Below are 14,773 nucleotides of genomic sequence, written 5' to 3' on the forward strand. Positions count from 1 at the left end.
ATACAGTATCTATACATTACAGAGAAGCCTGAGAATATTTTGTAGCTGAGAACATAATCCCTTGAGTAACAGCTTTCTGACAAGGCCAGGTGTATCCCTGCCCTTATGTGGTGATAGACCATGGATTCAGCTGTCTGTAACCTCAAGACTGAGTGTGTGAACCAGCCTGTGCATGGATGCAGTACAGCTGAGCATAATCTCAGCATTCCCAGTTAGCCAGTGTGCACCACCACATGAGTTTGTGGCCTTTATTGCTTCTCAGTCTAAGCCTTTAGATTTCTCAAGGCTCTATGCAGCATTCTGTGGACTTGGGGACTTTTTGGAAGGCATCAAAATAGCCCATTTGCTTTTGAGAACACATTTCAGTATAATTGCATGGGCATATACATAATCTGACTTTGAAGAAGGCAGCTGTTCTTACATAGTTTGTAAGTGACAATTGCTTGTAAACCACTTGTAAACCAGTGAAAATACTGTCATATATATTTATGTAAAATATACGATGCAGTTTAAATTATTTTTCAATTGACCACATATTTCTTTGGGCAATAGTTCTGCTACGCAAATAATTAGAACTTTATTTCTTATCCAAACCCATGATTTCCAGGGCAGAAACATCAAGAAGATTTCTGATACTTGTCAGGGACAGCTATGCAAATTTAGTTACGCTGCCATTTTGGGAATGAGAGTTGTAAATAAAGGCAGCCATGGAGAAGATGTTTTGTCACTGCAGAGACACTTAAAATGATGAAAGGCATAATATTGCTATGAGGAAATGTCTGATCTACTGCACATTTTCTCTGTATTTTTCTCTTCATGAATGAATATTTTCTGTAGGAACTAAACATTAAATGCTTAGCCTCTTTTTCAGAACAATTCATATGTTATTTTCTCTTAGTATTCATAAATTTTTGGACAGGGTAATATAACCAAACAAATATGTGCTTTTTCTTTTTACCAGGGTTCAACTCCACCAATGACTGTCTTTAAAGGAAATAAAAGACCATATCAGAAGGACTGTGTGCTTATTATCAATCATGACACTGGGGAGTATGTGCTGGAAAAGCTTAGTAGCAGCATTCAAGTCAAGAAAACAAGGTAAAGCTGGGGACAGGGTTCTTCACAGGATTAATTACTGCTGAAGTTTCTTACTAAGACTGGGTTTTGAAACAGAACTCTCTTACTTTGTAGTCATGTTTAATTACTAAGCCTTAGCTTTACATGGCCAATTATCATGCCTAAAAATGCAAATAGGAGTGTGAATCCAAGAGTAAAGAATTTGTAAATTCTCCACTGCTGAAATGACATAATTATAGTTTGCAGTGAAACACCTGTATGATTTGAGGCTTTAGAAGCTGGCTGAAGGATGGGATGTGTTTCAGGAATCTCTGTTTAGCCAAAAAGCCCATGAAAATATTAGACTGTCAAAAGGATTATTGGACTTTCTAGGTTTGTTCCCTACATCTTCCTGTGGGAGTCATGATGTTTCAATAACATAATCTTGGTGAACAAGAAACGCTCATTCCCATATTGGACAAGCAATATATTAAGTGGAACGCAAGTACAAAGCCTCCAGCTGGTGAAGGTGGGCAGAGCTGTAGAAATAATGGTTATGGTGTTTTGCCTAGAAGAATTGATGAAGCTAGAAATCCTTTCTGACCCAATACTCTTATTTTGCTGCACAAATGCTATGAAGTATGCAGCTGGGACCTTTATAGCAGTCCTACTGCTCTGCAAGTACCTGAAGTGTCTGGATCTCTCAGCATCACTGAACCACAGGTTGAGATCTAAAAAGAAAGCAGTCACTCAAATGCCTTCTTGAAGAAGAAACTCAAATAAATTTAGAAGTTTTATGTTAAAAAACATTTTATTGCAGTGTAGAATCCTTAGCTGCTAAAACTACTAGAAATGTAGGTTGCAGCTCATCACTAGTTGGCTGGATGTTTGCCAAGAATACCTTGAGTTAAAGGTAAATGGACTGTAACACTCCTCTGAGTCAGTAATGAGAAAACTCATCCATGTAGTATTCATCTTATCCAGTGGATATGAGCACATCAGAGATGAGATTTGAGATCCCAGTTTCTCTTCTGCTGGACTTTGTCTGGTGAAGCTTAAGTCGGAAGGGAGCAAGTGAGTGCAGGAGGGCCTTGGTTCAGTGAGATTTTGGTTACACTGAGTTCTGACTCTGGTGTGGGGAAAAATACTTCAATTTTTCTCAGGCAGAGGGAGGGTAGTAAAAAATTTGGGGATCCCTGTTTTGATGAACAGTGCTTTGCAAAGTCACTGATTTTCTAGATCAGAAGTGCCTTTTATTTTCCATGGCTACTCGGATCTTTAACGACCTGTTGACACTCTGTGGGAACAGGGCTTTTAGTGTTAACACCTTGAGGACATTCACAAGGGGGTAACTGACCTTACTCCACATAAAACCATCTGTAGTTCCAAGAGCATAATTAATAGTGGAAATTTTTGGCTTTTACCTTTCACTTGATACAGTGAGTATCTTCCCAACTCCTCACTTCTGCTGTAGATTGACTGTAAACTGCATTAATGTGGTATCCAACAGCTGCATGTCACTGATGAATGAAGAGAGGGTTCTCTGTGAGGCTGAATCTAGAGTTCACTGAGGCACAGGGATAGCCCAGCAAATTCTCCGTGTACCAGCTCCAGTACCACAGGTGGTTTAGATGAATTCCCAGGAAGTTCAGCCTGGACTAGTTTAACTTACCTGGCAGTGGGATTAATTTCCAGTCACAGAGTGTAACATTGCTGAGCTGGGACCCTCCTAAAAGAGAAACTGAGCTCTAATAACCACAAGCTACTTCTGTGCTGCACTGCATAAAGCCATAACCCCAAAGGCTTTGGTGTTACATAATAAATACACCACACCCTTTAACCTTATTATGGTGTACTGTAAAGGAACCTATTTTGGGTTTGTGGTTGGCTTTTTGGGTTTCTTTTTCTGCCAAGGGTATTGACTGTTCTGCAATCTCAGTCACATCAGAAGTTCAGTAAATGGCAGAAATACCTGGTTTGAATTGAACAGGTTGGTAGAGTGTTATTCTGGAGACTATTTTCCACTAAGGAAACAGCTTGAACTGTTTTGAAAGGCCAACAGCAAATGGATAAAAACCATGAATTAAATGCTTGTATGCTGTATTTAGCAGTAAGAATGATTACTCTAGTCAAGTTGACCTCTAAGAGAGTTTAGTTTGAGATGATTTAATTGCAAGTGAGCAAATTGTTTCTTTTGCTGTGATTGTTTTAAGCAGGATTTTGTTGTGAATGGATTTGTAGTTACTTTAAATTACTATGATTGATAAAAATACAAGTACTAATTGCTAAATTAAAGCTTTCATTGTTTTTCAAGTAGAGAATTTGACATCACTGAACCACATCTGGTTTTGAAAGTACATTTTGTAAGAGTGTTGCAGTGTAGTTGTATGTTTCTTTGTTATTGAAAGGAAGTGTTGCATACAGAAAGCTGTAATACAGTCCTCATCTTTGTAAAACAGAGTAGAGATCTGTACAAAAGGATGTCACAGATGATGCATTAGCACAAGGATACTGAAAAAGCTGGACATAGTTGCACAGTACCACTGAATGTGTCTGGTTGTTTCTTCAGAGCAGAGGGCAGCAGTAAGATCCAAGCCCGAATAGAGCAACAGTCTGCCCGAGCATCTCAGCCTCCTTCACAGTTCAGAGCTCCAACCAAGCCAGCAGCTGGACCTAAAACTTCTCCTTTGAAGGATAATCCTTCACCAGAGCCTCAGCTGGATGATATTAAGAGAGGTAAAGAAGGGTTTGTAGTTTCTTAAGTTTTGGTTGATTTTGTCTTTCTTCTTTATAATAAAAATGTTGGCTGTACAATTTCTAAAAACATTCGGGGATTCAAAGATGGTACTTGACAGCTGTGTTTTCTTCCTTATATCTCGTTTCTTTATTCATCTAACTGAAGTGATTATTTATTTTCTTCTACTAGAAGAGATATTTATACTGCCATCTTCTCTGACATGAGAAAGCTTCCTCTTTCTGGATAATTTTCTCTCTTCCAAACTATTCCTCTGTTCTGAAAAGAAGAAAAAAAAATAATGTGAATTCAAAAACCAGCAGCTTAGTGCTGGACCTATTGCACAGGTGTATTAGGCCACCACAACAGCACTGACAAAGCCTGATGGTCCAAGGTCTTGTTACACAGTCAAGTCACTTGGAGAAAGTTACCCTGCACTGACTAAGGTTGGTGGGATGGAAGGGCTAGGCAGCTGTGTTCCCAGCACAAGACAAGTTTGCACCATGCCAAGCAGTGCTAGTAGGGGAGAAATGAGTGAACAAACCTGCAGCTTACCCTCTTCCACCACCACTCCTTTGCAGCTTTGGCACACTTGCCATATGGCTGCTAAACTTCTAGTAAAAAAGTACCTTAAAGAAATGACTGGCTCAACTCACTCTTCTGCTCAAGCAGCACCTTGGCTTCCTGTTCTGCTGTGGGTAGGATGCACTTTCTTTGCCCATGGCCTTCTTTTCCTACTGATGTGATACCTGGTTTTACTGTGGATAATACAGCCAGGATAAGGAAGATTTTAATTTTTGTTTGATTCTTCTCTGGCACTGGCACCATTATTTTATTTTAAGCTTGTTCTTTCTGTCTGCTTTTCTGGGTTTCTTTCTCATTTTTCTCTGTCCCATATAGCTATTTTTGCCTGTAGACTTAGCCTGTGTTAATTGCCCAGATGAAGATAATTACTCAGCAGGGTATTTTTTCAGTTCATGGTAATCACTAGGTGACATTTTTGCTGCTAAGCTATGTGTTTGCATAGGTGCTGACTGGTCTCACTTTTCTGCAGCAGTAGTGTTTTCAGTACTTGGATGCTGGTCAGCAGCCAGAATCAACGTCTGGGAAATTCTGTTAGCTACACTTCCCTTAGCTGCATTGTTATTGTTATTTTTATTTTCTGTGTAATAGGGGTAAGGAAAAAGATAATAGGTGATATATCAGTTTTTTTAATTCAATCAGTTGTGGGTTTTAAATGTCTTTTCCTGTAGGGTGTAATAAGTTACTTAACCTTTGGGGCACTCATTTGTATCCATACAGCAATTTGTAAAGGTTGTACTACTGTAAAATAATTACATTTGTCTGGGGTAACACTTATTCTAAAAGATAATTTTCTAGTGGTTTAAAGTATAAGTCACATTGTTCAGAGCTGTCCTAATATTTTTTTTGCCACCTGATTATCTTTTATATGAAAGTGCCTCCAAATAAATAACCTGTGGGGTTTTGTTTCTAAAATCAAGGATTAGAGCACCTGACTTGTACTGAAAACAGGACTTTAATTTGGTGCTTTACAGGGAGAACTGTACAAGGCCCCAGAAGATCCAAAAGCCTGGGCAAGGGGTATTTTTTGCTTACAGTCTGTAACTTTTTCCAGCATTGATGATCTAGAGTGTCAGCTTTGCTAAACCATTTATATCATAAGAACCTACTTAGAAAAGGTAAAATTAAAATGGCACCATCCCACAATGAAATGTAGACAATGACCTGTAAAACCTGTAGGGTAGTCTGCAATCCTGTTATCTTCCCCTAATACGTGTTTTTATGAGGACAGACTTGAAAGTTCTGAAGAGCCTGTGTTCTTTCCATTCAAGCAGTAGCTTACGTTTTGGTTGAAGTACTTCCTCTGTACGAAAGAAAGATAAACAGAAAGCTGAAATTCTGTGGATTTTGTTTAATGAACACAGCACAGAACTTAAAATTCCCAAAGGAGGTGCTTGAAAGAATCCCTGGCATGCTGACACTCTCTTGCTTCCAGTATGCCCTACTTACGGGTGTGGTGATACACACAGCCCTCATGATGTTGCACAGTGGTTTTAAGGTAACCCAGTGCACATTTCTGCTTTCCCTGGTACCCTCAGCTGTGCATTTCCACCACTCCCTTACAGATGAGCTGGAAATGAACTTTCAGGTAGGTCAGTTCTGTGCTGTTACACAGCTGTCTAAACAACAGTGTCTGAGGACAGAGCACCTGGGAATTGAACCAGTCCCTTCTTTTATGGACAGAGGCTTTTGGGAGGCTGTGTTGAGGGTTTTGCACAAGTGGAATCGTTTCCTCTACAAGCTTCTATATTGTCCTCGTGCCTGAAGGGAGCATAGGAGAGGGTAGGAGCTTGTTCTTTAGAACACTCAGCTACATCTGAAAATGTCTCATTAAACTGTGGACATTTGCACACATATACCACAGTACAGCCATTTATTTGCACAGAATAGTTGACATTTATCAGACATATTTTACCACACCAGAAATATTTTCAACACCACTGACATAATTACAGCATGCAACATATTGATATATGTCAGTAGTACTGAAAAACTACAGCATGCAACTTATTGATATATGTCAGTAATATTGACATAATTACAACATTTGAGAAAAAAGCCCACAGAAATATATTTCAGGTTTGAAGACTCAGTGCTTAAAAATCTGGGCAGATTTTATTTACCTGGAATGTAGTTGTGGTGTGTGAAGATTATGCCATAGCACTGTATTTGTCTCTCAAGAACACCTCAATTAAATTTTCTGTGCATCAGTATAAAATACTGCCTGTTGTAGCTGCCATCTCCACATGCTCAGAGTGCCAGTATCAAGTTGATTTCTCCACCTTACATTCTGTTATTAGCAGTAAATGCTCTGCTATAGGCATTCAAACTTATCTTTCCCTAAAGCTGAATGACATTTTTCTGGAAGTCCTTGGTATTCTTGCAGCCTAAGGTTAAGGCTTTAGTTAAAAAAATCTGCATAACCCATTGGAATTGAGAGAAGAAGTAGGAGCAGTTAAACACTGTTATGGTATTTGATGCTGAATATATACAGAAGATAGCCCTGTTGAGAAAGGCTGTTCTGTTTGGATAATTATTTCTGACCTTGGATTCATTTTTTTTTTACTCTAAAACCTGTATTGCCTGTCAGTGTAAAACAGTCATTTGGTTCTTCTTGAAAAAAATTTTACAGCAGTAACATGAAATGTAGAGAAGTTAAGGTTCCCAAAGCAGTGTCAGCCTTTTCAGATGATGTAGACTCAATTAAGGCAAGTGTTCGAAACTGTACTGTATGGAAAGCTTTTTAAAAAGTAGCTGCTGCACATCCTGGCTCTTGTCATCTTTTAAACTGCAAAGGCGCATCGACATGAGGTGTTTGATCTTACAGCGCAGAAAGATCTAGGAAAGGTCAAATTCTTTCCTTGTTCAGGTTAGAATATATGTACACATACACACACAGCTATTTTAATTGGAAGCACCATAAAGAAATGTTTAACCCACATCTTCAGTACCTGTAACTCTACTAAGCATAGCAGTCAGTTGGGAAAATGCAAAATCGAACCATCATAAAGCAGATGTGTTTTTCCTATAAGGCTTTGATGTCATCATTGGCTTAGTCACTGACAGTGTGAGACAAGAGTGTTTTGAAGAGAATTCCTTAGTGGTCCTGCTGAATTTCTCTTGATAGACTTCTACTGGTGCAGCAGCCACCAGAACATTAGTGAAAACAATTGCTTTTCTCTCATCTGCTCAGATAAGATATTTAGAATTCTGGGCTCAAGAAACAAGAGACAACAGAGATCTGAGGGGAAGCTGTCAATCAGCCTGTGAGGCAAAAGTTGACAAGAACATGGGCTCTGACCAAGTTTCTACCCGTGACTACTGTCACTGACAACAGCCTTAACTTCCCAGTCCTTGAAGCTCGTGATACTGGTTCTGTTTTGGTTTTTCTTGCCTCTGTTCATCATAGTGGGCTTTAGCACTACTTCCAAGGCATTCTCTCATTCCTTTCTCATAATCAAGCCTCTTTTATGGGCTCTTTAGTTTTCTGCTTCTCCAGCAGAAACCTTCCATTCTTCATTCTCACACTAATCTCCAATTCTGTTTAAAACTGGCCAGGCTAATCTTCCTTTCCCGTTGGTCAGACAACATCACTTCCTTCAGTTATTTCCTCACCTACTGTGTTGAGTCCTCACTACTTGCATAGGTTTGGGGTTTTTTTCCTTGTTCTCTGCGGTGTGTTTTTGTTTTAACTTTTCCCTCTCACCACTAATGCCTAAGATCATTTCACCTTCTTCACTCTATTTTACATGTGAACTCTATGTTCTCAGACTCTGTGCCAACATTCCCCCATTTCAACCATGGACTCCAGCTCTGTAGGCATACATGTGTAATTCTCAGGCACTTGTCCTGTATTAGATTTGTCTCTTGTATCTTTTTGCAGTAGGGGCTGTGATAGTTGATTGTGCTTGCTGCAGTCCAGGGTATTCTAACACTGTACTACTATCATCACTATAATTTGCAACTAACTCCATCACTACAAGAATGCAGAAATTTTACATCATTGAGCTGGGGGAAAAGAAGTTTAAACCTGAGCATTTTAAAGAGAAAGTACCTTTTTTTCCTGGTTACCTTTCCTTTAGCTTTCCCCTATTAATTTCTTAGCCTTAAACACAAGGAATATTTATAATTTGAAATCCTCCTATGGGTAGGCTGAGAGCAGTGACTCACAGGTGCTCATTTGTTTGTGTACGAGACTCCAGGCCCGAAATGTATGTTTAAAGACTGTGTTTAAAGATTGTGTTAAGAGGCAATAAGAGAGAAAGATATTACAGTACAAAGTAGTATCTTCTGTTGGCCTGCTGAATCAATACATGATTTTGTTGAGTCATACTTTCTTGCTCTTCCAGTGGTCTCTTATGCTAAGTCTTCAAGCTGAAAAGGTAGGTTTTACCTGGCATCCTGGTGAACTACACAGAGCACAGATGGTATAGGCAGGGATCTAGATTTAGGAAATAAAGTGGAAAAACAACGCTGCTATCCTTAAATACCCAGCTGGAGTATAACTGTAGCACTTGAAATTGAGCTCTAAACCTTGAAAGTGAAAAAGTGATTTTAAATCTGGAAAAAAACCCACAATTTCTCAAGCTCATGCTGAGCTAGAGGAATTCTCTCCAGCAAATATTGTGGAGGCTGAAAACTTAGCTGTTATTTTTTATTTTAGGCAGCCCAAGGAAAATGAGTCTTATTAAAAAAGGAACTCTTGACGCACATTTGACCTGACATGAATTACTCCCAGCATCAGTTCTCCATTTGTTATTTGTTATAGGGGTGATAATACCTCATCTTTCCCTTCTTTCATTCTTGTCCCTTTAGTCTGTGAGTTTCCAGGACAAGCACTATGGGTATAGAACTCAGCACAATTTTGCCTAAATTTTGAGGGTTTCACATCCTATGCTTAATATATGTGTGGATGTTGTTCTCTCATGGAAACCTGCCAAGATTAACCGAGTCATTAAATACTCAGCCTTGTGGGTGGATGCAAAAGAGTTGTTCTCTGCTAGTGTTTAGGCCAGTTATAATTATGACAAATTTAACAATATTGTAAAATTTGGGGTGGCATACCTTAATAGCTCTTTAGTAACCGGTCATTCGGCCGACACTGGCTGTTGCTGATGAGGCTGTTGTGCTGCTGCCATGGTGCTCTAGTGTTTCTTTCCACTGGAAACCCTGAAGTGGGCAGTGTCATAAGCTGTGTAACTTCCTAGTTTCAGAATAGTTTCATTATTTCCTGGCTGCTTGTAAGCTCTGTAGCAGGTTATGGTATTTTTGCCACTCCCCAGTATGTGAAAATTCTCAGCAATTCTCACCTGCCCTACTGCAAAGTTATTTCCTGTCATCCATCTGCTTCTGAAGTTTGTTTACAATGGGCTGTTTGACTGCACTAGAGCAGTTTCATGCATTATCTGAAATCAAGGCAGTTTCTGTTGCGATCATTTGCCCATGTCCATGTACCGAGCCCCCCACACACCATTTTTTGTATTTTCCAAAAGTTTAAATGTCACCAGCATCTAACAATTCAGATTCAGATTTTCTTGATCAGCTAATGTACTTTGTATGCAGACCATATAGCTTGTCAAAAATAAGGAAGCTGAAAGTGCTTTTGGAAGTGTGAAGTACATGAAAAATAATTGTGGAAGAGAAGGTTTTATGATACTAACCTGTGCTGTTGCTTCTTTAAATTTAGCTACAGCAATAAGTAAAATGGTTTTCAGAATCTTTTGGTTTCCCTTCCTGTCTTGCTCTTTCATGTGAGGTATTTTGGGGTGATAAACTATACTTGATAAAACTATTGCATTTGCACATTCTTTTCCAAAATTCCAGGGGGCCCTGTTTATGCTATCAACCAGATGAACTCCTTTTTATTTCAGAACTGAGAGCAGAGGTTGAAATTATTGAGCAGATGAGCAGCAGCAGTGGAAGCAGCTCATCGGATTCAGAAAGCTCATCTGGGAGTGAAGATGAAAGCTCAAGCAGCGAGGGGGAAGAGCCAGCACATGTTTCCCCTTCCCAGCCACCACACCAGCAGTATAACAACAGGAATGCTGTTGCTAACGGCACCAGCAGGCCACAAGGAAGCAATCAGCTCATGAACACGCTCCGTAAGTAAATGCTTGCGTCTTACCACTGGTGAAAGCTGATTATGACCACTCATTTACTTAGCATGTTAGGCTAACTTCATGAAATGCCTTTTGCCAAATAGTAGTCCCAGGGAGTTGCACTGGCTGAAATACATGAGCAGATTTTATGAACAGGGGCTGAGACTTGACTGAAGGTGTGGAAAGCCTGTGGGCATCAGTGCAGTGGCCCCCATTGGTCCTGTTGGGTTTTGATTCAGGCCTGCAAGTATCCACTGGTGTGGGAGGATCGGCTGCACTGGAGGATGGGAATTATATTCATGTAAATGCACAGATTAAATGGAAATAGTGGGGTTGACACATGTCAGTTAAAGATCTGTAAAGAACTCTGAACAGCAAAAGACTGTCCTGGGTTCCTAAGCGCAGTCTATGGTCTTGAGCATTGCTTTGTCAACATATTTATTGTGTTGGTCTCAGCTGTATTTTCACAAATATCACATTTGGAAGGGAAATTTAAATTAACATTATGTTAAAACAGTACAGCTATGATGTTGCAAGCATTAATCAGTACAAGCTCACTTCACCCTTTAAAAAGTGTCAGAAGTATTTTTAAAGCACAGTTCTGTCTCATGAGACTCACTCTGGGGACATGGCTTGCATCTGTGTTGCTCTTTCCTTAGGCTACATCAGGTGTATTCTAACTCGGTGGAGTTAAAATACTGCATTTGCAATTACTGTAAATTGTTCTTAATTCCTCCTGAGGCATGTTTGCACACATCTCTTGGCACCCATTCATAGGGAGCTGGTGGAGTCTGAATGCAGATATGTGTAGGGTTTCCAGCTTTGAGAAAATAGGTATATTGTACAGACCATACTGAAATGCCCTGCTGGAGAACTTAGAGGCCTGTCAGTCTTCCTGCCATTAATGAAGGACTAAGTGAAAACCAAAGTTCAGCAAGGTCATTAGGACTGTGTCCATTTCCCTGTTTCTGGTTGTGAGCAGCCTCCTGCTTCTCCATGACAATACTGCATGGGTTTAAGGATCTGAAGCCTCTGACTGCAGGAGAATCTGCGAACTACAAGGGTAGCTACTCTCTTCATTCAATGCTTTTTGCCTTTGGGTTTTAAATACTTTTGCTGGGGGGAGACTCATCCCTAACCCATGTTCCTGTCTCGCAAAAGGGAGGAGGAGATGGAGAAATCCAGGGCATAGCTCTTGCATAGATGGCCTGCAGCTGTTTTGAAAGGGAGGGCCATGGGAGAATGCTGGAAGAGTTAGGTTCAATTATCTCAACACAAACATGATTCTTGCCCCTTTTTATCCCCTCCACCTCACCAAATCACAAGTGCTTTGCAAAACGGGATCAGGGCCATTAGGTTTGATCCGTATCCTGGCCTTTCATCTGATCTTTGCACTTTGGAGAGGAGCCTGCACCGTCACAGCATGTGTCAGCTTAGTTCAGTCTTGAGTTGTGATGGCTTTAACAGTCCTTTTGGTTTATTGACATGTGGAGGCCTTGCCTTGGCTACCCAAATGGCCTTAAAAAAAAATAATAATTTGTTTTTAAACAGTAAAGAAAGCCAAGGAATTCCCCAGTGCCTTGTCCCAGACCCATATATGGGAACTTGGATGGGTGGAGGCTGTGGAATGCATTCTGCAGCTGCTAGCATGGAGAGGGCTGTTGTCCCACCAGGGAGCACCTTTGGTGGCTCTGGAGACAAGGATGCTTGGTTTGGCCTGGATCCAGCTGTGTATTAGCCCCATGCAGCTCTTGATGTTCTTGGGCAGTTTGATTAAATCATAGATGATGTTTGCATTCATTTCATGTGTTATTCTTATTTAAATCTTCCAGTGTTAATGGGACTGTTCTTTGGTTTGATTGCCATGAAATGTGAATTAACGCCTACTCACTAGTTGTGTTTTGTTGGTTTTTGTTTTCCATAGGAAATGACTTGCAGTTGAGTGAGTCTGGGAGTGACAGTGATGACTAGAGGCTGCGCTTTTGCTGTTTCTGTTACATATACATGAAGAACTAATTTACCTGAAGTGATCCTATTGCTTATGAAGAGGAGCTGGCACAGTGGTAGTTCCACGTGTGGAATTTTAATAGAAGAAATGCATAGGCCTACAAAATAGCAGATGTTGAGGACTGTTTTACTGTGTGAATTATGTGTATATATTGTGTATATTCTTATTCTGTTAAAGCTTTGGATAGATATGTACAGTGGGTGAACCAATGTTCCTGTCTGCCACCTGTAAGTTTAACATGTGACTGTATGAGGTCATCTAAAAATTTGTGTTTTGTAGATGTTCAGCGCATCATGACTTTGTCAGGGTACTTCTGTATATAGTGTGAGCATGTGCCTACAATGAGTTTAAAAAAAACATGCAGGAGCTAGTGTGTGCACTGAAGTGGGACTGCCATAAATTAAGTTTCAATACTAAATTGATTTCTTTGGTTTGGGACTTTTCTAATGCCTTTTTATTGCTATTTATGGTTGATTTAATAGACTGACTTTTAAACAGTTGGAAAATAGGAATGATTAAACCATGTTCATCACAAACCTTGCTGCACCAGTGCCTTATAAGCAGGTTTTTTTAATAATGCTTCAATTCCTGCCACCTTCCCTGTAGGGAGCAATACTGAAACCTCCTCAGATTGCTTCTGCAAGCAAGAGCTGTGTGTTACATACAGCCTCTGTGCTCTGAGGGCAGCGATGACTCTAGCAAGATAAAGGATACACATCAATCACCTAAACTCATCCGAGTAAGAATCAGATCAGCATTCTCTTTAGAAACTGGAAAGTCTCATTTAACTCAGACACTCAGACCTAGTCTTCAGAAATACTTACAAGCCCAGCTACTTGTGACATTGCAACACCACAAATGCAAATTATTTGATTTACTGAAATTCTAAGAGTAGAGGCCTCTTTACAGTTTCCTAGAGAATGCAAAAAGAGGTGACTAAACAAGTAGCCATGAAACAGCAGAAGTCTCTCTCCCACCACAGTTGTCAAGGTAGACTTAGTCCATATTTTTCATTGGACAAGACCTCTTTGTGCTTGGCAGGAGTACACAGAACATGAAACATTTGCCTAGGGTGAAATTCACCCCTGTTTAAAGGGGGTTTAAAGGGTGCTTAGTTGGATTATCATTAACTTTTTTGTTCACATGGAAAATGAGCGCCACAGGCAGCCTCTTGGAGCTTGAACACCAGGGTGACTTCTTAAAATTAAAATTCTGCTGACATAGGACAACTTGCACCATAGTTGTGGTGTATAATCCTGGGGAATGGGAAGCTGAATCAGATGCCTCTCCATTCTCAGGTGTCTGCTTTGCACTGCTCTCATCTGTTAGTTTGTGTTTTAACTCCTGTTCGTTTACTGAGTTCTGTCCTTTTTTTAACATGTTGAAGAGCAAGGGGACATTTGAAGGGAGATTTTATTAAATGGTTTATTTTTTTGCATTAGATACATATTTAGGCATATTTTTGCATTGTTGTACATACATTCAAAAATACTTGGTTTTTTTAAAGTGTTTTGTGATGCAGGTATGTATTTTAATGGACAATTATGAAATATACTTGATGAAAAGCTACAATTGCTCTTCTTTTTTTTTTTTTCTTTTCTCTTTCCCTATTCCTCATGTAACAGTAAAAATGGTCTGTTTTAACAAGCTTGTACCAATTTGGGATTTCACACTTTGGTACAGGAGATCTGCATGGTATGGTTTGCAGTCTAATAAATGTTAATGCTGTTCCTGACTCTCCCCCAGCTAAAGATCTGAATAATGCAAGGAGACATTTTTCTGATGCCATTTCCCCATTACTGGGGCGAATGCCTGAGTTCTGTTGATACTATTTGCACTCAAATGGAAAAGCAGCCGAGTGCAGCATTTTCATTGCTTACCATCCACTGCCTTCTCATGTACTCTAAAATCCAGGACATGTCATAGGAAGTTTATTAATTATGTGTAAATAAAAGATACGAAACTTAGAAATAGAGAGTAAGATAGCACCAGGCTACATTGATTTGAATTGCTGCTTTAATTGCTGATTAGATCAGCAGTTGGGAAAGCTTCATTCAGATAATCGATTTCTGCCTTGTTTTTGTGCTCTAGGCCATGTTTTCATGCTCATCCCTCCCTGACAGATTTCCCCCCACCCCTCTCTGTTTGTTGGTAACCAAATTAACATTTTCACACAACTGCACCACTATTAAAGTCTGTTTGGCCCATCATCTCAAGGGTGGCCTGTTGTTCATCAGTTGTTTATGTGCCCTTTTCCACACCCAGGTTAGCAACCACAGCCTGCTGGAGGGTGTG

The 14,773-nt window shown here is 39.9% G+C and overlaps 1 protein-coding gene across 1 annotated transcript in view; it reads left to right on the plus strand.

Annotated features, from left to right (window-relative positions):
• EAF1 (ELL associated factor 1) overlaps nt 1-14,047 on the plus strand; it is a 19,873-nt gene extending 5,826 nt beyond the window's left edge. The window contains exons 3-6 of the mRNA XM_086849972.1: nt 962-1,098; nt 3,626-3,792; nt 10,243-10,473; nt 12,395-14,047. Of these exons, the coding sequence (XP_086706098.1) occupies nt 962-1,098; nt 3,626-3,792; nt 10,243-10,473; nt 12,395-12,441 (582 nt within the window). The 3' untranslated portion in view covers nt 12,442-14,047. The remainder of the gene's footprint in view (nt 1-961; nt 1,099-3,625; nt 3,793-10,242; nt 10,474-12,394) is intronic.
• Nucleotides 14,048-14,773: the final 726 nt, after the last annotated feature.

The sequence above is a fragment of the Cyanistes caeruleus genome, chromosome 1 (assembly GCF_971803275.1).
Source record: "Cyanistes caeruleus chromosome 1, bCyaCae1.hap1.1, whole genome shotgun sequence".
Taxonomy (NCBI): domain Eukaryota; kingdom Metazoa; phylum Chordata; class Aves; order Passeriformes; family Paridae; genus Cyanistes; species Cyanistes caeruleus.